The 27450-nt window shown below is 37.1% G+C and overlaps 1 protein-coding gene across 2 annotated transcripts; it reads right to left on the minus strand.

Annotated features, from left to right (window-relative positions):
• Positions 1 to 380: 380 nt before the first annotated feature.
• On the minus strand, positions 381 to 27450 carry LOC149843347 (pumilio homolog 5-like). Of its 2 annotated transcripts, XM_089999738.1 has the most exons (13): positions 27333 to 27446; positions 26402 to 26535; positions 26186 to 26226; positions 24853 to 25704; positions 24626 to 24708; positions 16597 to 18014; positions 16366 to 16507; positions 16139 to 16246; positions 15585 to 15797; positions 15406 to 15516; positions 4841 to 5035; positions 3481 to 3655; positions 381 to 785 (listed from the first exon to the last, which is right to left on the minus strand). In XM_089999738.1, the coding sequence occupies exons 4-13, from the start codon at positions 25280 to 25282 to the stop codon at positions 763 to 765; spliced, it is 2898 nt and encodes a 965-aa protein (XP_089855864.1). In that variant the 5' UTR covers positions 25283 to 25704; positions 26186 to 26226; positions 26402 to 26535; positions 27333 to 27446; the 3' UTR covers positions 381 to 762. The 2 variants fall into 2 exon arrangements, with proteins under 2 accessions (XP_089855864.1, XP_089855863.1); XM_089999737.1 differs by having other exon boundaries at positions 24853 to 26535; positions 27333 to 27450.

The following is a 27450-nucleotide window of genomic DNA, read 5'->3' on the forward strand; positions in this document are numbered from 1 at the left end:
ACTCTAGAATTTGGCTGGCCTATATTTCTGGATAAAAATGGCAGAAATTAAATTCCTTAGCTCTTAAGTTATTTTTAGACTTCTATTTTTTCCATCTTTGCCAAAAAAACGTGAAAAAAGGTTTTGTCACTATTTACCAACAACCAGAGAATTCGGCTGCCTCTATTTACCCAAAAAAGGTTGTCACTAGTCTATGCACATATGCCTAAAAATAAAGATCATGGGACACGCTGGTTTCACAAAATAAAAAAAGACCATTTGGTAGAGCTTTTGATGCAATCAGAACTTAATCCAAATATATGTATTCTACCCATTAAGTGTTAGAGGAATGCAATACATTGCTTATCAACCCATCATCAAGAAGCAACAATCCGACTTGATAGACGTGATCCAATCTTGGTAATTCATGGGAATGCTGATTCGTACACATTCACCTTGTCCAATATGAGATTTACACAGAGTTCTGTACATGACCAGATCATTAACTATATCACAAATTTTTTTTGTTGACAAGCAAGTTTTTTTTTATAAGCATTAACTACACAATTACACTACGTGAATATCTATTACACACTTTACAGTTGTGAACTACTTATAGAAGTCCTGACCTGTACAGTTAGGTAGCTGAAAGCCTCAGCAAATGTCACCTGGTAAGGCATGTGCCTATTAGACTGCAGCCAGTGCTTCGTACTTTCATGTCTCTGCAGTACTTTATAGACATAAAAACACCTGTATGAACTCCAGAACATTTGATATGTGTCCTCATCCACTAGAAATAGATGTTTCTGTCCAGAAACAAACAAAAGGAAAGATGAACAACCTAACAACAAAAATGAAGAGATTACTTACCAAACAAAAAAAACAGAAACAATGTGTGTTCTTTGTTTTCTGAACTCAAGTTACAGCCTAAACTTAATGGTAGAAGATATTATCATTCCATCGCATGGTGAGCAGAGTGAATTATTCTTCTTCCTTTTACTACTAAAGAGTAACTTAATCACAAGCTCTCGATTGTGTCAAACACTAGGAGACGGCTACTCTCAGGGGGTGTTTGCTACACCAGATATGTTCCTCCCTGAAGAGAAACTTATCTGGGGCGAAAAGTTCTCCCCCCACTTTTTGATAATTTAAACCTCTCAAAACTGCGGAAAACAAGTAATAATCGCGTGTTTGATGGGTGCTTGTGGGCCCCACCAAAAACTGAGTTTTTCAGTCGGGGAGAATTAATTGCACCCATCAAACACGCCCTCAGAGAAAAACATACTTCTTTAAATTCATAATTTCTCCAGAATGAAATGACTGATAGCAGGTTCATAAATATTAGATTCGCTGTAAATAGATCGTGCAAAACTCTGGAGGATACAGTAATGAATCATGATCCAGGTTTACATGTTTTATAATTTTAATTGGTTATATTAGATTTACATGTTTTATAATTTCATTTACTTAACATTTTCTTTAGAATTTGTTTTAGTTTGTTTACAAGTAGTTAGAACTAGTTAGTTTGTTAATTAGTTAGTTTTGATTCAATGTTTTTCTTTATTGTAGTTAGTTAGTTTGCTACAAGTTTGTTAAATTGTTAGTTTTAAGTTTTGATTCTTGTTTTTGCTCAAAACTAACATTAGTTTTAGGTATAGTTTTTGCTCATTTTGTATTTTGTCTTTTTGTGTTTTGCAAGGAAGCGTTTGCAGGTGAAGAAGAGCCCTTTCCAGCCTTTCAAAAGAGCCCTCAAAGGTCCCCTAAAGGTTCCTCAGAAGGTTCAAGATAAAATATTAGTAGCTTTTATAAGTCTGCCAATTCATTTGAAGCAATAGCAGTGCAAGGGATTAGAACACAAGCAAAAGAAAACTCTTTGTTTATTATTTTTTGTTTTTTAGTTTTAGGGCCATTTATTTTAAGCAAAAATTGTAATAAAGCCTGTTTATTATTTTTGAGCCCTCTGCAGAGGGTAACTCATTTTAATTAGTTAATTATTTTTATTTTAAGGCAATAAAGACTGCATTTTTGTGGAATACAAAGTTTTTCATTCTGCTCCCTGAGTTTGACCCGGATCTCACTCTAGTGTGAGCTGGTTTTTATTATTTGATGTTTGGCTTTCACAAAACGTTTTATCAAAAATATATATTTAAAATCTATTTCATAAAAATTAGACCATATATATATATAGAGAGAGAGAGTGGGGATTGTGCTGCTCCTTTTGTTAAGTCACTGTCAAACCTGGTTCTGATCCAGACCCAAACTCTCTCTCTCTCTCTCTCTCTATATATATATATATATATATAGGTAGAGAGAGAGTAATGGGTCCGTGCTAAATGAAACGTGTTAAATGAGTTTTTCAGTTTTTTACAGTTTTATTTTTAAATTCTATTCCTACAGATGTGATCTATGTACTTGATTTTATAGGGATCAGCGGTTGAAGTGTTCGATTCTGACACATGGGTGGGTTTTTATAACGTTCGAAAAATCAACGGTCCAAAATACTTATAAATTTTTGAGGCTCCAAATATCCTTTTTTTCATCGAAAACACATGATCCAGGTGTGGATTCCTCATAAATAGACCTTGCCCAACATATTTATGGGATCAGAACTGCAAAAAAAAAACATTGAAAGAGCAGAAAAACCCATTTAGCACAGACCCATCTCTCTCTCTCTCTCTCTCTCTCTCTCTCTCTCTCTCTCTCTCTCTCTCTCTCTCTATATATATATATATATATATATATATATATATATATATATATATATATATATATATATATATATATATATAGCCATGTCCCCATACCCTCATTTTTTTAAATTGTTGTGTTGTACCCGTGCCCAGGTGACATAGAACACAATATTAGATGCCCTTGCTATTCAACTTCTTCCAAGGACAGAGCAGGGGTAATAAAAGAACTTATAGGTTCAAACTCATGGTACAAGTAGAAGCATGTGTTGCTATTGCAGACTCAAAATGATGTATACTTTAGCTGAATAGAAAAATAATTCTGACAATTTATAATACATGGCATCCCTACCTTTCCTATAAGTTTAGGTAATCTTTATTCTCCATAGACTTTCTTTCTATAAGCAACTCGCTTTTGTTACAATTTACTTTTGTACATTATCGAGCAGTGGTAAGTCCAAAGTGTTTGATGTTTTAGTTGATGGCACCGAAATGAAATTGGTCCATACAGTCAATATGAGTAAACAATTTGCACTAGAACTCCACAATGAGGCTCCCTTCAGGAAAAACTCGGGTAAAATTAGATATGTACATAGAAATTAAACATAGAATCCCATTAACAAGCTTGGACATGGTATATTTGAAAAACATAAGGTTAACCAAAAAAATAAAACAGTCCAATGGGGCAATTTTATAAATGAAACCAAGAGACTATCTTAGTAAGCCATTCTGGATGTGAGCTTGCCATATAAAGTATCTGCATTAGGAAATTTCATGGTTTTACTGGAAAACTAATAAGGATAACAGAACTTACCTCCACCAGGCAGAAGTTGCTCAACTCTGGCAACAATATGTTTTCCATATGTATACCTCTTTAAGGCATGCAGATGCACCTTTATACGGTCAAGCAGTAGCTCCCTCTGTTGATCACTACATGTTTCAAGAATCTTCTGGACCACATAGTTTGCAAATTGATCCTTCATCATAGTCTGAAAAAACAACAATACAAAATAAATATTCCAGCCACCTACTTCCACAACACAAACTTACACCACGTGCATCCCTTTTGTTCTTTCTACTATCTTAAACAACAAAAAACAAGTTTAATGAAATCAGTACAACAAATTTCACAGGAAGTATGAAACTAAAGCAAGTAATGCAGGAACAAGCATGTGCATGAGAGTCTAGATATGTTTGGTGGATCACAAAAAAAAAAATCAATAGGTGCCAATCTAAATCAACCGAGCAACCTGATTTGAACTACTTCGAAGTAGCTTGTCTTGTTCCATCCAAACTCTGTTTAAACAGATTTTTGTCATATACAAACTATTCACAGCAAGGGCTTTCTGAACATGTATGTTTAATGTTTTTTTTTATAGGCAAGTTGAGGTTAGGCAGACCCCCACCAGTTATACAACCATACCATTGGGATTCAAACTTGTAATGCCCCAACACAAGGTGATGTGCACTAACTGCTCCTACCAGACAAGTGGAGAAATTGTGAGAATTTCAATCTTTCAAATTCATTCAAGCTGAGTCATCCTATGAAATTTAGGAATAACTTAGAGAACTATAGTCTGTAAGTTACAAATAACTCAAAAAGAACCAACTTCCAAATATAATGAGAGATGTAACGTACTGACCCAAGTCTTACAAAAAAGACTGACGAGAATGGTACTATTAACCTAAAAAAACAGTTATAAAGTTCTAGTTACAAACATTTGCCCAAGTCCTTGATGAGAAATTATTGTTAAACAAATCCACATGACAAGAATGATCGAAAACACAAGGCCAATAAAACACAAAATCACCATAACAGGAGACGCAAAAGAAGGCTTCAAGGAGCTCCTCCATATCCTACAAATCCGTTTCAGAAACTAGAAGCTAACCACTTTTAATGTTCATTTTTCATATCCGGGGAAGCAAAGTTCCGAAGACATAAGAATCACCCATTCTCAAAATAGGAGTTATATCATCATAGAGGCATCAACTTTAGGAGCAAGAGAGCAGCAGGATAGACAAAGAGAGAAACAAAATGGGTTGGGGGAGGGTGGAGGAAGAGATTAGCTACAGTACAGATCCAAAATCTACCATAAGCTATAAAGTAATTAGAAAGCTGTTTTTTTTTTAAGAGTAATCACAAAAATAATATATATTAAGATATAAAAGTGTACCAGTAAATTGTTGTTTCCTTCAGTTTGACCAAGAATCTCGTCAATTAAAAATTCCCGTTCAGTACGATCACCATGCTCCAAACACTTCTCAATAACATTTGATGCATATTTATGTTGGCTCAGTTGTACAATCTGACCCGCCAATTTGTTAATAATTTTACTTCTTTCATGCGGTTTTCCCTTCTCCAACACATGCTGCAAGCAATCAGATTTTAAAGAGAATCAACCATGCTTTTCATTGGCTACTATAATCTGATAGGATTATCTGTAAAAGAGTAATTCAAGCAAATATAAGCAAAAACCAAAGCTAAAAATGAAAATCTGAAGTTACCACTTGCAAAAGTAACAAAGCAACAGATAGAACAAGCTTAGCTTGGTTCAGAAGGAATCCTCTGTCTGATTAGTGGTGGTATTAGTTGCAATAGTAGAAAAACGTAGCAGCATCAGTAATTTGTGCCCTCCAGCCAGATCGACATCACAGAGACTAAAATTGGAATTCGTCAAAAAATTTGACCATTCTCTCCACTTCAACAATGGCAGTACTAACACATTTATTCCACCTATTCGGGACCCAATAAGGGGGGGGGGGGGGTATCCAAAAGGTCAGGCTTAACAAAGAGAAACACAATTACTATTCCACCACGTGATATTATAGGCTTACCAAACAGCAGCATTTTCTTTATGGCTGCACGATAACCCTATCCTTGTGTAGGCTCATCTCCACCTCAAACATTAACAAACTGAGTTTGTGCCTGAGTCCAAGCTTGTTTGACTTAATCAAGCCAAGCTCAAGCAGCTTAAAAAACTTGATTAAGCTCAATTAGGTTCAGTTAAAGTTTTATTCAGATAATATAGAGATATAATGTCAGTGACAAGTTGTCACTGACAATGCAAACCGTCCTACAGTTCAGTCCAGACCAGCCATACCAACTTGCATATGACCAACCCATGATTGCCACAATTTCTCCATTTTTTAATGGCAAAAGCCTGCATATCCAACTGAATTAAAAAATCTAAGTGAGCAGTATTTGAGTACTCCCAAGCAAAGATTCTTTTGCTGCACACTTAACCACATGAACCATCAGGTTGAAAGAACGCCAGCCCCTTTTTTTCTTTTGAAAATGCCGATCCCAACAGCAACCTCATTATGCACGAGTCAGCCATCAAACAAAAACTAATATGTGCCATCCAAACTGGAAAAGAGGTTGGAAAGCAGGATAAAACATAAATGCTCTGTTAACTTCTCCCGTGAATAGTGCAATATGTTTGTGTATCATATGTAATACCAGTCTCTTGTGCTAACCCCCTTTTATGATTTTGTGTACATTACATTATTTATCAGTGGTACTGTTGTAATTTTTCAGGTGGTTATTGGGTCAACAAAATTTGTCTTTTAGTGAACTCAAGGGAGTCCCCCATAAAGTGTATCTTCTTTTTCAGTTTCCTTTCTAATGAAGAAAGAACCCTTTGATGCTTGCTTGGGCATAGGGTTCGGAAATGGAAAAGGGGTAGACTAGGTTTGGTCAAGTCAAAGTCAAAGGGCGTACTCGGGTGGACAGGGTATTCGGTTCTGACAGGTTTGGGGAGAAAAATCAGAACTCCCAAACGGTGCAGCAGAAAAATCCCAAATTTTGAGGGATGATTCTAGACACTCTAAACTAGGTTCTGACCAAATTTTAAGGTCAGAGGACTCGAGAACACGGAGATATGATTTTTGAAAGTTGCAGAAAAATTCAGGGTTATGCAGGGATTGACTGGGTTTGGATCTAGCAGACCCGAATTGTAAAATCGAGTTCTCAGAACTGTGAACTATAAATCCTAAAATTTGGGGGTTTAGTTCTAGACACATTGAAGAACACTGAGTCCAAAAAACAGAATCAGATCCCTCATGATTTGGGCTAGGAAAATTTTAGAAGTCGAATGAAGTTTTTGGGTTTGATAGAAATCAAGTAGGCTGAATTGAGTTCGGGTAGGTTTAACTTAGGTTTGGGATAAGGAAACGGACTTGGCTGACTTGGGCCAGGGTGACTCAAAGGGGGTCTTCTACAGAGGTTGGGTAGGCGGGTTGAGGTTGGTTCGAGAAGGTGCGGACTGCCAAGACTCAGGTTGGCCACGCACCGGTTGAGATGGACCTTGGGCAGCAGCCTAAGCTCCAAGTAATGGACTCGATCTACTTAGAGGTCTTGTTCACCAAAGAGAGTGAGTGAGAGGGTCAAACCCTTGAGAGAGAGACGTGAGATAGAAAAGAAAAGAAGAGAGGACACACCCTTTAGATAGGAATTTCAGATTTCATTTCATGATCTTCAAAGCTAAACACAAGGTCTATATATAGGCCAAGAGGGGCTTCATAAAGCCTTTACACAATTCACAAAAATATTGTAAATGAAATCCTAATTCTAGTTAAACCACAAAGGGCATAGGTTAAATCTAGTTAAACCCTTTTGACTAGTTTATTTCTAGAATCTTGCACTCCATAAATAAACCAGCTTCTTGGTCTACCATCTTTCATTCTTAGGAACTCCTTAACTCAGCTTGCATGACCTTTCTTGAGCTCCAAAAATAGGGGAGACGCCCCTTGAGTGGGTCTCACCAAGCCCAAACAATTGGATATTTGGGTTTGCATCATCCCCTGCCCCTTGAGATTTGCGTAGTCTACTAGGCAAGAATCTTGGATAACGATTCTGAAGATTGTAGTCAAACTCCCAAGTCGGTGCTTCCTCGTTGTCCCATTCTATGAGATGTTTTTTGACCTTCACTCACTGATGTACAATTTTCGGGTTTTGAGAATCCGAATTGGCCTTTTGGGTTCTATTTTGTTTGGGGAAGTCATCACTCCTTCAAGAATGTCCCCATGGTGTGCCTTGAGCCTCGATCCATGGAACAGAGGATGGATTTGGATGGATGGGGGTAACTTGAGCTTGTATGCAGTTAGACCAATCCGTTCGAGAATTTGGTACGGAAAGTAATATCAGGGAGTGAGCTTGTGAACGATCCGTTCTTGCTCGGGTACTTGCCTTCGAGTTTTTTTTTAACCATATCCAATCCCCAACTTGAAACTCCCTATCATTCTGGTTCTTGTCATGGATTTTTCGCATTCGATTTTATCCTTGAGGTTCTTTTCCTTAGTTGTCAGTCTACTTTACGGACTTGGCACTTCCCTCCTCATAGGTCAAGGTTTTGAGAGGGGACTTGTCATAAAGGGCTTTATAGGGGATCATTCGAGTAGAGGAATAGAAAGAGGTGTTGTAGGACCATTCGACCCAAGGCAGGTAGTCGGTCCAAGACTTAGGTTTCTTATTGGTGAAACAATGAAGATAGGTTTCTACAGTTCGGTTGACCACTTTGGTTGGGCCATCGGTTTGGGGGTGGTAGGCAGTGTTATACTTCATCTCAGTTCCTAAAAAAGTTGAAGTACTCTTTCGAAAATTGGCTAGTAAAAAGAGAATCATGGTCACACAATGGCTCTAAGCATTTTGTAGAGTTTACCTACGTTCTGGTGAAAGACTTTCACTATGGTTGAGTATTTCCGGGGTAAGGCCATGAAATGGGAGAACTTGGTAAACCTATCAACTACGACATAAATGATTTATTTTTTGTTAGAGGGAGGTGGGACTTGAATAAAGTCCATGGAGATATCAGACCAAGCTCAATAAGGGATGGGCAAGGGGTGGACGTAGTCGGTGGGCTTGATGGACTCGTATTTGTTGGCTTGGCAAGCAAGACACGCCTTGACGAACTTCATTACATGCTCCTTCATTTTGGGCAAGTAGAATTTGCCCTTGATCCTTTGTTGAGCCTTAAAGACCCCTTTATAACCACCCAAGGGAGAGGAGTGGTAATGGTGGAAGAGATCGAGGATGATCTCGGCATCTTCGGGAAATAAGAACCTTTCCTTGTAGAAAACTCCTTCACCCTTCACTTGGTAGTGGCGGTGGCTACTTGGATCCTCCTCGACGGTCCTCTTTAACTTTCGTGTTTTTCACTCTCTTTTTGTTTTTTACATGCTTTGCTCCATATCTCATAAGTTACCACAGAGATGACATTCAATTTTGCTTTCTTTACTTCTTTGTTGGCACCTATTTGACTGTTCGTATGGATCATGCAAGGGACGACCTCTTGAATAACTCTATAATTTTGGAGAGCTTCATCCGGGCCTACTACATCACCTCCCACAAGCCTATGGGCTTTTAGGCATGTTGTTTTCCCGTCTTTTTCAAAAAACATCTCCATTTTACAAAAAATCCATTTGTCCGAAAGCAACTCATCCCTAGCACCACATCGGCACATTTCATGAGCAGCACGTAAAAATCCACCTTGAATTTGGATCCTTGAAGATCCAAATCCAGATCGGGGGCACACACTCGCACACTTGAGGTGACTATCATCCCTAACCATCATGTCAAAGTAGGGTTGTGCTTAATACGACATCCAATGGCTTGCACGATATCTTCCCGTACAAAGTTGTGGGTTGAAAAAGTGCTCGATGAGCACTTTCACTTGTTGCTTGTGCAGACACCCTTTCACTCTCATGGAACAAGGGCATAGTAAGAGATTTCACTTCCTTGTTTTACTTCCTTGTCTGTTTTACCCATGATACATGTTTGTTCTTCTTCGCTCTCATCCTTGCTTTTGTATGCAGTGAACAATTTGAGGGCCTTTCATTTGTGCTCGGGAGCCCGTTTCTCATAACAATTGTAGCAAAGGCCCTTGTTGCACCTATCCTCTATTTGGGCCTAGCTAATGAATTCAATTTTGACATTGGAACCGAATTTCATTTTTGCTCCCTCCTCCTTGGGATGCAGGTTCCCAGACTATCAACGGGGTAGACGGACTTTTTACAAACATTGATTTTTTTATGCACTCTTCCACCACCCCAGCCTTCACAAAACAATCTTCTAGGGTCTAAGGGTGAGTCAAGAGCTCAACCGTAATCTCATCTTGTAATCCTCCCATGAATGCGCCTATCAAAGCGGGTTCAAACCAATCACCGCACATGGTACTAAGATCCTCGAAGTTTGCTTGACATTTTTGGATGAACCCCTTTTGTTTGATATTTTTCAGCTTTACGTTATGGTTAACGTAGGGTTAGGGTCCAAACCTAAGTCACAGGGATTCGGCTAGCAGGGTGCTGCACCCGCGTCGATGCGACTCGACGCGGGTGCGTGTGCGGGTGCGGCACCGGGTGCGGTCAACCCTATCCTGGGTGCGTTGACCGCACCCAGGATCATTTAAGTCCATTCTTGTTTTGGATTTTTTTTTTTTTTTTAAAATTGCCCAAATGGGCTGTGAGATTTTTAAAAAAAAAGTAATGCTGACAGCTGACAGAGCAGCTGTCTGTCAACTGCAGCAGCTGGCAGCAGCTGTCTGTCAGCTGCTGACAGCAGCTGTCAGCTGACAGACTGACCCCCTTTTTTATATAAATATATATATATATATATTACATTTTTGCCCCTGCCGCACCCCCGCACCCGGGTTTTTTGGAAGTGCCGAATCCCCGCACCCGCATCCGCACCCGCACCCGCACCCGCACCCGCACCCATGTGACATAGGTCCAAACCTTTTTAAGAGTTCCCCTTCGAACTCATACCAAGTAGGTGTCTCGTGGCGTTGCTCACGCCACCAGTACCACCTTAGGGCTTCACCTTCGAGGTGAGCCACAGTGCATTTTAATCTATTTTTCGGGGGAACCCATTTGGCTTACAAAGTACTATTTGATTTTGTACATCCAATCATGGGGGTTCTTTCCTGCAAAGGTGGGAAAAGGGATTTTAACGGGGTGCAAAAGGGAGATGCCAAATGGGTGTGTCCTCAAGCCAACTCCACGATCCTCCAGGTGTTGTCCAAGGATGGATTCATGAATGTCCTCCTCCTCATGATCATCATGCTCCTCGTGAGAGCATCTGCCTCCGTTAGCGAATTGAAAATGTTGTTGGACAGCTTGCACTCTCATTTAGAGTCATTGCAGCAAGTTGGTGATGTTTTAAAGGCTGGTTTTGAAACCGGCCATGAGAGCTTCAACACCACTGAGTTTGGTGTTGGTCTCCTCGACGAACTTGGTTAGGGTCTAGGGTTCGGAAATGGGAAAAGGGCAGACTCGGTTTGGTCAAGTCAAATTCAAAATGAGCTAACTCGGGTGGACAAGGTATTGGGTTTTAATAGGTTCAGGAAGAAAAAACAGAACTTTCAAATGGTGCAACAAAAAAATCACAAATTTTGAGGGATGAATCTAGACACCCTAAACTAGGTTATGACCAAATTGGAGGGTCAAAGGACTCGGGAATAGGGAGATGATTTTTGGAAGTTGCAGAGAGATTCAAGGTTATGCAGGGATTGACTGGGTTTGGATCTGACATACCTGAATTGTAAAATCGAGTTCTCAAAGCTGGGAACTCAATAAATCCTGAAATTTGAGGGTTTAGTTCTAGACACATTCCAAAACTTAACTTAAATCTTTTCTCCGTTTCATAAATAACTGATTTTGGATGTAGTGTCTCTCTTTCGCCTACCAATTAATTTTGTACAGGATCTCTGGTCCGATAAGCGGATTGGGCAAGGCCATAGAAGAGGAGACCTATATTACATGGATTTTTTGTCTTTGCCATCCAAATCATTTTGTAATCATGTTCAATCTAAAGATGTTGTCACTTAGCACAAAAGGTTTGGTCATTCTAATGTCTCTAAGTTGTATTTTTTTCTTTTTTTTTGAAAACATTTTGTAATGAAAAAGAATTTACATGCAATGATTGTATTATTGAGAAAATGCATTCTCTCCCTTATTCACATGGCAACTTTATTTTTAATAAACCATTTGAATTAGTGCATTTCGATGTACGAGAACCGGCACCCGTTATGTCTAAAGGAGGATATTCATATTATGTTGTATGATTTCACTAGATATACATGGGTTTACTCTATTAAAAACAAACCAATGTTTTTTTTATTTTTAAAGAATTTCATATCCTTATTCAAAATCAATTTCAAAACAATATAACCATTTTTAGATCTGATTTCAGAGGCGAATACATGTCAAATGAATCAAAACTACCTTAAACAAAACAACATTATTCATCAAAGATTTTGTCCTAAAACTCTCTAACAAAATGGCATTGTCGAAAGAATACATAGGCATCTTATTGAAACAACAAGAACTCTTCTTATTTCTAAAAGTGTTCCAACGAACTTTTGGGTCAAAGCTGCACTTTTCGCAATTTATCTTATAAATAAGATGTCACCCTCATCTTTAAAAAATGTTTCCCCATTTGAAAAAATTGTTCGAAATATCTTCATATTTCAAAAGATTAAGAATTTTTTATTGTAAATGCTTTGTTCTTTTTCAAGGACAATATAAACTTTCACTAAAAGCTCTTGAATGTGCTTTTATTGGTTATGGTGAAAATCATAAGGGATATAGGCGTTATGATATTAAAAATAACAAACTTCATATTTCAAGAAATATGACTTTTCTTGAATAACAAAATGGATTTAAATCTCAAAAAACCAATAGGTTGATTATTCTTTTCTCTTTGACTTATTACATAGAAATGAGTCTCAAGATTTTAATGATACTATTTGTGATAATGTTTGTGATGGCAATTCTTATTAAAACGATGATTTGCTTCATCAAAATGATGATTCTCACAATGAGAATCCCAATGATATCCATGTATATACTTGACGAAAGGAAAATGAACATCAAAACGCTTTTGACATATATTCACAAAACATTTTCTTAGAAGACCAAGTAGAAGAATCCCTACCTAGGTGATCTTCTAGCAGTAGTAGACCTCCACAAAAAATTGTGTCATATGATTCCTTTTCCCCAAATTATAAAATTTGTCTAATGATAATCAATTTCTATCATGAGCCTTCCAACTTTAAAGAAGTCAAGCAACATCCACGTTGGATTAAGCTATGAGACTTGAATTAGAAGCACTCAACAAAGCTAGCACTTAGACAATTGTAGGTTATCCTTTAGAAAAAAAGGCTATTAGATGTAGATGGGTTTATAAAGTAAAAACTAAGAGTGATGGGTCATTAGAAAGATACAAAGCTAGGTTAGTTGCTAAAGAGTATGCACAAGAATATAGAATTGATTATATGAAAACTTTTGCTCCGGTTGCTAGGATGACTAGTAAGAACTTTAATAGTCTTAGCATCTATTAAACAATGGCCTATCTACCAATTAGACGTTAAAAATATTTTTTTTAATGAGAACCTTTGTAAAGAAGTCTACATGGATCCTCCACCGGGTCTTAAGATTAAGAAAAGAAAATTTCTTAAACTTAATAAAGTTTTTTATGGTCTTAAACAAACTCCAAAAGCTTGGTATAATCGCTTTAGTAAAGTTGTTCTTGATAGTAGTTTGACTTTTTGTTATACCGATATTGTTCTTTTTGTTAAGAATGCAAGTGATCACGTAACTATTTTATTGTTATATGTTGATGATATGATCATCACTAGAAATGATAAAAAGGGCATCGAGTTTATTAAAAATGTTCTTAAAAGCAATTTTTTTGATATGTCTGACCTTCGATTTCTAAGGTATTTTTTAGGCATTGAAGTTGAATATTCTCCTCGAGGATATGTTATGTCTCAAATGAAGCTTGCATCAGATATTATTGCTAAGTTTGGCTTAACTGACAAAAAAAAAGTGAAGACTGTAGAAATAATCAACGTCAAGACGAGAGTCGATGATGAAACTCCTTTAGAAGATCTCACTCCTTATCGTCAATTGATTGGATCACTAACATATTTGTCTATTACCAAGACAGATATTGCTTATGTCGTTCACAGCGCAAGTCAATTCCAAAATGCTCCTACTACTATCTATATGAATGTCGTCATTTAAATTATTAGATATTTGAAAGAATCCATAATAAAAGGATTATTTTATCATCTTCTTCATCTCCTAATTTAATTGCTTATACAGACTCCGATTGGGGTGGTAACCCCCAATGATCGTATTTCTACCACAAGTTCTTGCGTTTTTCTTGAAGAATCATTAATCTTTTGGAGATGTAAGAAACAACAAAAAGTGTTTTTATCTTCCATGAAAGTTGAGTATAGAGCAACGACTACAACTAAAAAAGAACTTGTTGGGTTAAAAAGTCTGCTCAAAGATATGGGAGTCATTATCTTTATTCCTTCGAAGTTGTATTGCTACAATAATAGTGTCATCTACATTGCTAGCAATCACACCTTCCATGAACGAACGAAGCACATCGAGATGGACTGCCATTATGTTTGAGATAAATTTTTACGAGGCAACATTTAACTACCATATGTCACTTCAGAGTATCAGCTCAGATTTTTTTATTAAAGCCTTACTATCACTCCATTTCTATTTTCTCCTAAGCAAACTCTCTGTGATCTCACCGTCAAATTGAGGGAGGGTGTTAATATATATATATATATATATATATATATATATATATATATATATATATATATTGTAATGCCCACTAGGGGCAATTTAAGATGATAAAAGAAAGGCACGAGTTCGTGCAACATTTGCGGGAGAAAAATTACTAGATGTAGTCCCTAATTCAGAAGATGAAGATGACCATCATCTCAAGCCACTGAACGATGCAATAAATAATGGAAATCATTGAGTTGAAGTTTAACACTGAAGATGACTTTTATTATATGTTTCTGAACTCCAGTTTGTATGTCTTTCCCCTTAACATGGCATTATGTAATTAAAAAATGTAACTTTAACTTTTGTAATGAGTTATAAAAAGTTTTTGGCTTTTGAATATATCATTATTTTGTCTTGATTGTATTTGTTGTGATTAGATGTGTGGCTAAACAACCAAATGTATGGTTGTTTAATGTTTAAGAACATATCTATGTTTAGTTAATCTTATTACATAAATAAATTGTGTTCTTGTATTCTATGATTTTTTCATTTTTTTAGATTTTTTTAAATTTTCAAAGAATTTTTTAGTGAAATTTATGATTTTTTATGATACGATGCATATCTTACTTTGGTCCCGACCGATCCGGGTTACGATGTGAAAATCAAAACCTTGATAATACCCTTTGATGCAATTGTTTTATTTATGAGGGCATTCTTGCACATAAACATAATGAGACTCAGAGAGTCAGGTGTAGGATCAATCTTGTCTAGTTTTACATAGGGCTGCAAAAAGAAAGGGTCAACCCATATTAATATTGCAACTTCTCAATTTCATAACTAATGAAGCCTCTAATTTTCTCCTCTCTCTTCTTGCTTCTATTCATCATCCATGAATTCTTGGATTTCCATAATCACCAGCTACTCATTTATAAATGCATATAGTAAGGTTTTAGAAATTAGAAGCACACATGAACTTGGTAGCAAACAACTTTCTCTTCTGCCACTGGTGCAGCAGTACAAGTGAAAAATCATTTGAAATGACATAAACACTTAGATAAGAACCAATACTCATCAGATGTCACCTCATACGGCCTACAGGGTTTTACTTCAAGGGAGAACAAACAAAAGTAATCATATAGATTGCAAGCAAATTTGCTAAAGAAGGCACTATCAGAAACAAAATTCAAAATGCCAAGAAAATTGATACCTGTGTTACATAATTTCCATACTGATCCTGAGCAAGCACACAAGCAGATTGTAAAATCTCATCTATTATACACAGGCTTTGCCTCTCATCTGTGCAATGTTCTAGAACCCTCTGTTAATCCACAAAGCCACGTGAGAGAGAGAAGTTTAGGACTAACACTATTACACTATGACTTTTACCTGGATTACACGGCACCCATAAGGGTGCTTGGAAAGAGCAAAAACTTGGCCACGGAAAGCAGAAATAATGAATTCAATCTTATCAGCAGGTACACATTCGATGCATTTCTGAATTACATGATTTCCATTTTGGTCACGGACGCATTGCATGACATTGCCGTCAAGTTCCATGACAAGCTGTGTTTTCTGGTCCAGCTCGACAACTTCAAGTGCCTACACCAACTTACAATAGATCTGATTAAGACTCACAAAGAAAGAAAGACAAACTAACCTTTAATATGAAAGTGAAGTTGTTCATCGTGTTTACCACTTAGTCACTTTTAATGATATTAGTATTTTGAACACAATGTGGTAATCCCTTTAGATTCATAAATAATTTGGGCTTTTTTGCCACACAACCATGTTTTAAGACAATAAAATTTTATAATAAACAAAACAGCAGTGCGTACTGTCACTATGAACTTTCAAATATGTGAATTATGAAAAAATGCAAAATAAAAATATATACAGACAACATGTTTCTCACCCCTCAATATCCCTGAAGAATATTGTACCTTTTGGATTACACGACAACCATATATCTGAAAGCTCAATTGTAAAACACGCCCAGTGAGCTGCTTTGCAAGTTCTTTCCTCTGTTCAGCACTCCCATGCTCAAAGAACTGCAAATTGTGCAAAAATTATTCCCATGTAGGTTAATCAATACATAAAGGCATGCATATTAACCAGACAAGGAATAGTTCTAATAGAAATTAAAATAAAATAAAATCATTTCCCATACTTTCTGAATCACATAATTTCCAAAGACATCTGTCATTAATGCAGAAGCATGTGGGAGAACTTCTTTAAAGACCGATGCCTTCTCCTCAGCATTACAGTTTTCTAACTTTTGCTGAATAAACCGGCTACCATGTTGGTCAGCACTGATACAAAACAAGAATGAGCATTACAGTCTTTCAGAGGAAAATCTCAAATCTATCTAGAAATAGGTAGCTTAGTTCTTAGAGCCTGCCTGAATTCAACAATACGACCAGCTATATCAGATAACTCGAACCTACGAGCCTTACTGGACTTCAACTCTTCAAGGAAGGAATGTTTTGGATCATTAATTTTGTCATTTCCTCTTGAACCCTGCCAGCCAGAATATGCACCTAAACTTCTACTAGAGCCTGCTGGAAATCTTATATTCTCATTTTGTCTCCCTACAAAATTTGTTCCAGACACTGATGTTCCTGCAAATGATGGACTACCAAGGGGAGAGGTTGGAAATGGCATCACTAGACCCATACCAGGAGGACTCCCATAATAACCTGTAGAAACAAAGGGCCCTTTTCTAGAGTTTGGGATGGTTATGGCTCCTGGCTTGACAAATTGAGCCTTTTTATCTGCATTGTATGCAGCCAGAGAAGGGCCTTTCTGTGCATCAAAAGATTCAATCTGGTTTCTCATAGGACCTCCTCTATATGCCATAGGGTCATACTGAAGTCCCGCAATGTATGCTTCATCCATGGGAAGAGGCAAATAAAGGAGCGGATCACCATAAGATGGTTGCAGTGACAGCCCAAGCTGCGTGACTCCAGGAGCAATATTCGCCCCAGAAGGTGCACCAGAGGGTCGAGCATGGAAGCTTGCACTAGCAGAATTATCATAAGTCACAGGGATGACATGCTGAGGAGCATATCCGGCCATCAGAGGGGGTAACATAGCAGCATTCAGAGCATACCCACCCAGATTGTACTGGGAAGCATATATATTTGCTGGTTGCAAGTTATGATAGAAGGGACTTCCAGAAGCCATGTAAGCCGTTGCAGCTGCTGCATACAATGGGGGTGTAATTCCACCAGGCTGAAGAACCTGCTGAACTTCAACGGCTTGAACAAGAGCAGGAGAAACCTTGGAATTTCCATGTGAAGGCTGATCCACCCCAACATGGACCAGGTTTTTCCCTTGAGAAGGTGACTGCGACTGACATCGACCATGAGACATGGGACCTCGTTGCAAATAGTGTGGTGAGGAATTACCCTGAGAATTCCTCCGTTCTTCCTGTCTCTTGAGGTCACATGCACTTGGCAGGTTGGAAATACTTAAACCCTTTAAGGTGGTTTCAGTGCCTGCAATGTCTGGATCAGTGCTGTAATTGAGCAAAGAAGCATCTTCTAAGTGGGAATTTGGAAAGTTCATATCGACATTTGCTCCAGATTCTGAAGTCAGAATTCTCCCATCCTGCGATGATGAAGTTGGAGCAGGAGTTGAAGACAAAGGATTTGTATCTGACATAGTTTCCACAAAATTTGCACCCAGAATAGATGTTTTAGATAACGAATCATGTAACAATTTGAGATGGCAATCTGAATTAGGTGGTTCTTCAAAAGCTACATTAGTTGAACAAGGTTGATTGTATACAGGAGATGGAGTGCGAGGAAAGTCTGCCTGCAAGATTCAAGGCAGCAGTCGTCATGTTATTTGGAAAATATAAAGGTACTTTTTTTTCAAGAGCACAACACTAAAAGCATGGATATATCAACTGATAAAAAAATTTCAATCCTATTGAAACCACTTAAAGCATGAATAATATACAGAAGGGAAGTGCAAATTTGAACCAAAAAACTTGTCACCAAAGGGACAAGAAGTAATTCCAAGTACATATAAAAAGAAACAACTTAAAATGTCAGTGGAAAATATGAAAAAAAGCAAATGGAAAAATTAAGCCCCAAAAAGGAAATTCTTATGGTAACACACACGTAAAAAGATGCATGCGCCCAAATGTGCATATGTACATGTGCATGAGCACACAGTGGATTAATTATAACATAAACATTAGAAGAACAATGCAGTCACAGTGTACTTATTTTAGCAAGGATTTAAATCCTGAGAAATAACCAACCCATGGCAGATGGATGACACAGCGAAATTTTTTAACTAGCTGCAAAGGAGGAAATCTGACATTAATGTCAAGTAAGCCACCTTGCAAAGGGAGATCATTATATGCCAACTTGCTTGCATAGAAAAGAAACAGAATTTCTCATCTAAATAACATTGACCGATATTTTCTCAAGCACTATTAAGTATTAAGCAGTGTTGTTTGTAGCTTATTGTACGATACGAATCGTTACTTTTTAGAAAAACGATACGATACACACTTGTATCGTGATACGAGTGTGTGTTGTATCCATATCGTACGATACAGGCTTGTATCATATGATACAGGGCATATCGTATGATATAGTGTTCGTGCACCTTAATAAGGGCCAAAAAAGTAATTTTGTGTTTTTGGGTTTTAAACAACTCGTGAGGGCAGACTCCCTCATTTGTGTAGAGGGCATTAAAGAGGTATCCACGCACCCTAGGAGCCATGAGAGCGATTTGGGAGCCGATCCATGCGCAAAGGAGAGAGATTTTGTGATTTCATCAAGAGTGCATTTCCACCATTTTTCCACCCAAAGAAAGTAGGTTAAGGTAAAAAAAAATATTCTTTGCTTCTTATTGAGTTTTTTTTTTTTTTTGAAAAATGACATCAAATGATTCCGCATGGCAATGGGGCACTCGAGTAATGAGTAAAAACCGATTAAAAATCGAGTACAACTATGGCAATAGGTTCAAGAAGAAACAGACCTTCTGAATGAAGACATTCAGTGGATAAACGTGGAAGGAACTCAGGACATAGATGACGAAGAGCCCACGTACAATGGAGATGATTTGAATGTCAAAGAAGAGAAGAAGAAGAAGAAGATAATGATGATGATTGATGGTATACTTTTGGAAAACTCGGTTATGTATCTGTTAAGTATTCATAAACTTGGTTATTTTGTTTTTTGTTTATGTAATACGAAAGTATGAATTTTGTGACATGTTATTCAATGCAAGATATTAATATTTTGCATTGTTCTTGTGAAATAGTTGATGATTGATGATGTCTTATATAACTCATAGAGAAATAAATGTTTCATATGTGATTTTATGGTTGCATTTTGTGCATTTCATCATTATTTCGTGTGTTATGATTTTTTAGAATTTTTGCTATTTTTTGTTTTTTTCTCATTTTTTTATAATTTTTCAATTTTTTTTTTACGATTTATGCTTTTTTACGATATGATACGTATCTTATTTTGGGCCCGACCGATATGGGTTACGATACGATACTTACAACCTTGTTATTAACAAGAGTAGTTACAAAGTATTGTGGAATCAAGTCATTGTATGAATAATGGTCACCATAACTGGAGGCAATGTGTATAAGTTCACAAGTTTGCACACCAACAATGTCCCATGGGAGATCAAACTAATGCACAAATAATCATCACCATGCTAAAGACAGTACCCAGTAGAAACCTATATGGACTGGTTCCTTGCTTCCTTTTTTAAAGAGCATGTGTACAGATTCTTCATCCTGATAGAACAAGCAAATAGCCCCCGTGGCAAACTATGCTTAATGCTTGTCCTTTGATTTTTTTTAACTTTTCAAGGAGAGACACCTTTCTTTTAGTGTAACCAGAAAGATTAAGAAATTGATCAAGGAAGCACGGAAAAATCAAAACATTGTTGTAAACACAAGCATATGCGAAAAGAAAATGCACTGTAACCTTGTATTAAAGCAAAAGAAACAATCATGAACAGCATAAATTTGATACTTTAAGGAAACAGTGGATGGCCAGACAACCACTAAAATAATAAACAAAAAGTGATCAAACAATGAAGCATGGGACAGAAGCAGAAAGAAATACATCAGAGGAAGTTTCCAAGTCAAATTAACACCATGTTTTAAGGACAACCACCACAGCAAAAGAGAGGGAAAAAATGAACCGGCCTAAAACACAGAGTATTATGAACGAGCATGGTTAAGGTAAAACAAGAACTCCTTCGCTTATTTTAAAGTGAAGGAAACAAAAATATCTGACAGCAACAATGAAACCCTGGAGGAAAAGAATTTTCAGATCAACAGGAAAACAAAAAAGGAGAAAAGGGCAAACACATGATGACAAATGCAAAGGCTAGAGATAGCAACTACTGAAAATATAACTACTATATGTAAAAGGGCGATGAGTTAACCAATCTAAATTCTAAGCTATTTTTAAGGAACCAATAGAAACCATTTTTTGTTTCTAATTTTTTTCTATTTTTGTTGAGATTCCAATTTTTCTACATATACCCATTACGTACATTGCTCTCTCTCTCTCTCTCTCTCTCTCTCTCTCTCTCTCTCTCTCTCTCTCTCTCACACACACACACACACACACACACACAATTATGTGCCTAATATGCCTTACGAATTTATATCTTATATCAATGTTCAAAGTCTTTCAGTGGTACTAAAAACCAGACTAAGGTATTAGGTTGGAATATGTTTTTTCCTTCCTGTAATTTTTCCTTTTGTTCAATAACCCCATCAAAAGGCTCTCTGATTTTTTTTATGTAAAAAAATCAATATGCACAACATTGCAATTCAAAGGTTGGCAAACCGTTGTGCAACCAGTTCATATGGATAAATATGTGGTAAATAAGTTTATTGGCCTAATTTTTCCTTTATTGTTGTATATTACATTTATTGCAATTTTCCATTAGCCATTGTTAATCTACTGTGCCTATTTTAGATATCCATCACAAGTTCAATTTGTTTTTAATGTTTACAAATGTAGGTTTCTAAATATGTATGAAAAAAAAATGAAAACTCTCTCTCTCTCTCTCTCTCTCTCTCTCTCTCTCTCTCTCTCTCTCTCTAACTGAAGTTTAGATGCAAACTTACTTGAATTTATGTGATCCACATTCATAGGTATATCTGACCCCTTACTAGGGCTGCCAACGGTCAGGTATCTAACCCATTTAGAGTTCCCAAATCTGACCATATAACATATAAGCAGATTTAGGTTTGGGTTTGGGTCACATATCAAAGGACTCATACTCAACCAGCTACAGATTTCAGAAATGCCATACCAAGTATTATCTAACAGCGAATCAGATCAGTTGGGTCTGGTGAATACTTGATGTTGGGTTTTATCATGTTTATCTTGTTACCAGAATCGACAACAAAGAAGCAGTGTTCTTAGTGGAGGAATGTTTTGCTGTCAAACAAGAGTGTTACTTTTGAATCCCATTTGTGTTTGGGTCAGACATCTGACCCCAATTTGAAAATTGGAAATTAAAATGACCCAAGCTCTTGCATGTTGTTCACACATGGACCTGAACTCGGTCTTGTTTGAAAAAGTGAACAAAAACCTGTTTTTGAATCCCTTTTCACATGCACATTACATGCCTCCAATGACATGGCAACATCATTGTTAAAATTATTTTTCATCAGCGTTTTGCAGCGAAACAAGAACTTTTAATCCAAGATAAGTATATTAGCCCCAAATTTTAACTACAAGCAGTTGTAGGTCTCGTTGTTAATCCTATCAATAGAAATCTCCAATCTCATGAATAACAGTCAAATCTCTCTCTCTCTCTCTCTCTCTCTCTCTCTCTCTCTCTCTCTCTCTCTCTCTCTCTCTCTCTCTCTCTCTCTCTTATTTGGATAAGAAAATTTTTATAGAACTTTTAGCATTTGTATGTTTTGCCTATGCAGGTTTTGGAAGATAAGTAAAAGAGAAGTGTATTTTGAAGAGAAAATTTTATGCTGCTTTAGTTGGTATGGATCATAGTTACCGGAAGTTTCTTGCTATATGGGGAAGCTTGTTTCCCCATAAGCTCACTTTGGAAGTGGAAAACTCATCGCTTCCTCGAAAGGAAGGAAAGCTTTGGGAACCTTGCTTCCAAAATATGGGAAACTCAACTCCCATTAGTGGGATGCCCACTTCCTCCTCGTTTCCATAATAGACTCCCTTTCGCTTTCTAAATGTCTCCTCTCACTTCTTGTCACTTCCCACTCACTTAGCCCCTAACTTTCTATGCTTTTCATATTAAAAAATAATAATTTTCTTTATAACAAACTTGCATGTTGGTTTTATATGGTTTTATACTTGTGTTAATGTCATTTCTTATTTGCTTCCGCTTGTGCTTCATATTGATTTCTATGTGTTTTCTTTTCATTTTTCATGTGCTTCCATAATCGTTTCAGAACTGTATCCCGCTTCCCGCTTCATACTACTTTTTTAACACTCGCTTCCCCACTTCCACTTCACACATCGCTTCTCATATGCATTTTGTTTCCTGGTAACTATGGTATGGATACATCTATACTCTGCACTGATTGTATTTAGGAAAATCTGGATTTACTAAATGCTGCAATTAGCATGTTAGTGGTAACCGCAGTAAGAGTTCATTCTTGAGCTGTCAAAAAAAAAAAAAAGAGGAGCATGGGGTATGGTCCAAGCACATGCCTTGCAAGATATCCAAATACACCAATGCTTTTTCAACTTTTTAAGTGTTTTTAAATATTTTAAAAACACTTATAATATTACGACATATAAAAAACATTGATAATTGAGCATTCAGCTCTATTGGATCCTTGAATTTAAAGAGATAATAATTTCTAAAACTTTTTTTATGCACTTGTGCACACTCATGCAACACACATTCGCATTACTATATGTATAACGTGTCAAACTCAATGATAATTGAGCACTTGGCTCTACTGGATCCTTGAATTGAAAATGCTAAGATTTTCTAAAAAAATTCTTTATCGCCATAGGATCATCAAATTTAAAGAGTTCATAATTTCTAAAACTTTTTTTGTGTGCACTTGTGCACACGCACATTCACATTACTAGTATAAATAAAGTAACAAACAAAAGCCAAACAATGAATGGTATCAACACAAGTGCCCAAGAAAAATGAGAGGACATATCCAGGCAAAACTATAACATTTATAAAAAGTTACTACTCCAAGGAATATAAAAATTATTTAAAAGATCCAATCAAAGCCTTTGTCACAAATTGGACGAAGAAGAATTGTAAGTTTGCAACTAAATCATGCTACAATCCTAGAATCATTAAAAATTATACAAATTTATTGATTTGTAAAACTGAGAAAAACAAATATCCATACAAAGCCTAATTGGAGAAGGGCAATCAGATGTGAGACTAATACATGACACCAAATACCACAATAATAGAAATTACAGAATACGAGCCACACAATTAAAGAACTAAAACAAAGTCTTGGTTAGAAATCAACTTAAACAAAAACTAGAGAAGTGATTTGGTTTTGGAAGAAGCACTGAAATCTCCGCTCATTTGGGCCAAAACTGTTCCACCACCTATTGTTTGGGACTCGAAAGGAATGAAAGATTTACTTTAGGTTCCCCTTATAGAAAATCAGTACACTTCTAACTTCTATGTGAAGAGACACATGTCATGCAAAAAAGATGAGTGGTCATATTCTCCTTTTATGCAGTTCTTCTAGGTCCCCATTCCAGACGAAGGATACCAACTTGCACCATGCATAAGGGGACAGGAAGTTTTATTTAATGTGCCATGCAGTGTTATTTTCAAAGTGAATTGCCCTATGATCTAGATGGAGGTTTATGAATCTTTATCACTAGCCCCCTTTATTCTCTTCCTTTACCATACACAAATGCAAAAACCTTCTTTACCATGATACTTTTGGATGTTGTCGTCCTGGTAGGTTTTTGTTTCAATTTGCTCTCTCTCTCTCTCTCTCTCTCTCTCTCTCTCTCTCTCTCTCTCTCTCTCTCTCTCTCTCTCTCTCTTCACTCTTAAAGCAACAGCATGCCTCTTATGCCAGCTGGGAGCTTGGTAGGCAACAGACTTGATTTAAAGAAAAAACAAGAATATCATAATCAAGAACTGGAATTGTTGTTTGAAGGTGCCAAGATAATTTTGAAAATGATTGCATAGTGTCACCCAGATACAATGATGTGAAGATAATATGCAAGGCAGCATGTTATGGACAAGTTCTCAAAACTCCATGGCCAGCAAATAGGCTACACAGACAAAGAAAGAAAATCAAGAGGAATGAAAAATGAAAGCAAAAAAGAGGAAATGTGGAACAGAATAAGCATGAGCAGAGCACAATGTTGTTGATTTGGATCTCGAATAAACTCCAATTAATAGGTTATGCAAACAAAATGCCATTTCCAAATTCTCACCTGGATCAAGTCCACCAGACTTTTATGGCGACCAGTTGATGCATCTGAGAATCTTCCCGATAAAAAATCCCTGGTCCTTTCTCCTGAATCAGTATAAGCATGTTTAACAAGATTGCCAATGGGTGGCCCTTCCTCCTCAAGCTTCTCCTTGTGAGTAGAAAGGGCTGAGCGAGAGAAAACTAATGATTCACTACTGATGCCATCAAAAGAAGTCATAAATTTCTTACCATCTCTGAACCGACCAGCGAACCGCCGAGTTTCTGAAGAAACGATAGGTGGAGCAAGCCTTGGGTTCAAATTGATATTAGAGTAATAATAAGATGCATAGGCAGGATCAGAGTGATGTTCCTCTGAATTGGAAATCCCCATAGTGCTTAAACTCTCCCAACTCATTTCCGAACTAGAATTTTGGTTTTGCTGACCAAGAAAATCCCCAAATGCAGCAAATGAACCCTCTATGCTTGGTGGAGCACTTTCACTTCGATTAGGCACTCCATCTTGCTCATTTCCGTGAACTTTATGGCCTCTTAAAAGCATTCCCAATTCTTGAGCAGCCACATTGTTTGAGGGAGATGTACAGGTCATCGTTTCCTTGGAAGATGGCCATTTCCTAGTTCCTCCATTGCCCTCCAACCTCACTGGGCTTTCAGTTGTCATCTTGAACGTATATAAGTGAGTGGAGACAAGTGTACGTGCTCTAAATAGACAAAGAGATAAACAATGTCCATGCAGTATTGATAAAGTTTACATGTTTTTTCCTAACAATGGATCCAAAAGTGTTTAATTCTTTCATCACAGAAGCAAATAACATGGAGGCAACTGTTGCCAAGAAGCAAGTATGGACAGCCAAATGCTCTTCATCCTCCACACCAAATACTGCAAGTATTATAAGTAGAAATCAAGCAAGCATTTTAAATGTGATTGAAGCCTGATACCAGAACCATGGCAATGGAAGATTAAACAAGCATATTGCCTCGGAAGTCAGTGACACCAAAATTCTGCTACTACATGTAGATGACCCTGTTTCCTTCATTCAACAGAGAACAGTTTCAAGTGCTGCTGATTTTAAAGGTCCAACACTGGAAAAGGAAGACAAACGAAAAAAAATAGAGGATTAATCAATTGATCTTAGCCAAGGAAAAGAAAATGTTTATATTCTTCATAAATGGTCCAATCGTTAACCCTCAAACAGCAAATGTACGACATATTGTATCAATCAGAAAACAACCATGTGCGATGTTGTGAATTGAGGCGTAGGGAAGTGCTCCACCAAAATATGAAGTGATGGGTAAGCCTCCAAAGGCATCACACAAAAAAAATATATAAAGAATAGTTAAAAAACATAAATAAATAAAAGAAATTTTTTATTGATTAATCAACAATTAATAACAAATAGAAAATTTAAAATAAATACCCAAAGGTACAAGAACAATATGTAACAATAACATTAATGCAACAACTTGATCTAAGTATCCAGTAACTAAATTATGAGCATTCAACCAAAAACTAAGCAACAAAATCACTAACAACAATCGCACATCAACGAATAATGCATGTTACCATTAATAACCAAAGAATGTATTTGTCGAAGAAGCTCCAATCTGAGAATGTTACAACATTCACAAGTAAATTAACCAATATGAAATTCAGAACACACACAGTGGAGGAAGAAAAAGAAGAAGAAGAAAGAAAAAGAAGAGGAAGAGGAAGAGGAAGAGAAGAAGAAGACATGGAAGAGAAGAAGAAAAAGAAGAAGAGCAAGAACGAAGGACATACCTGGACGCCGGAAGGTTGGCCGCCGGAGGTAGCTCGCCGGAAAGTGGGTCAACCGGAGGCAGGGTGAAGGGGTGAAGGGAGGAGGATTGGGGCGTGCCCTAACTATCTGGCGTCTCCTCAACCCCTTTATGCTCCTTTAAAAAAAATAAAAAAAATAAAATAAAAATGGTCAAATGAGGACTTTGACCCTCCATTTGAGTCATACAAAACGTTTCTCTATATGAATCCTAAAAACCACCGTTGGAGCAGAACCACCTTCACCTTCCCCTTTAAAAATCATCATTTAAAAACTATATGCTCCAGAAAAATCATAGACAATCACAAACTGCACTAACTAAACAAAGTTATACTCAAATTCCCTCCTTGGGCAAATCACAAGCACCAAAAAAACAAGAGTTGAGCAAATTCAGCATAAAACGTCCACAATTGGTCACGAAGGAAAATCAGTAGAACACCATTTTGGGGGAAAGAGAGAAAGAAGAAGAAGAAGAAGAATGGAATATTCACTTTCTTAATCCTTAAGTCACTTGACCAGACAGGTCTCCATAGCTGTTGTTACCAACCTATAAGACGCTAACAGTTGATTATGGATCGAATTTTCATCTAAACGACCTAACGCAATCACTTAACAATGAATAAGACCAGAACCAATAGAAGCTACCAGCAATATGCGAGCCCAAAATTCACACATTAAAGGAGAACATACACCGAGAGACCGCAAAACCAAAAACAAGTCACAACACTGAAATGAAATCTGAGAACCTAAAATCTGATAACAGACGAAAAAAAGAGAATGGCTGAAACACGAACAAGTCACGACACTGAAAAAAAAAACACAAACTTTAACCAACAAGATTGGTCACTGCCAAAACCAAGAACCTAAAATGAAGTCAACAACAAGAGACAGAGAGAGAGAAAAAAGGCCCCTTACCATTGAAGCCGAAGACGAAACCCTAATTCTTCTCGTTTCTCTTACTTTTGGCTCCCTCTTCCTCTTCCTCTTCCTCGTCCTGCGAACAACCGGAGACCGTCTCCTTCCGCGACCGTCC

Source organism: Nuphar pumila, chromosome 3 (genome assembly GCF_984573655.1).
Source record: "Nuphar pumila chromosome 3, dmNupPumi1.hap1.1, whole genome shotgun sequence".
In the NCBI taxonomy this organism is placed as follows: domain Eukaryota; kingdom Viridiplantae; phylum Streptophyta; class Magnoliopsida; order Nymphaeales; family Nymphaeaceae; genus Nuphar; species Nuphar pumila.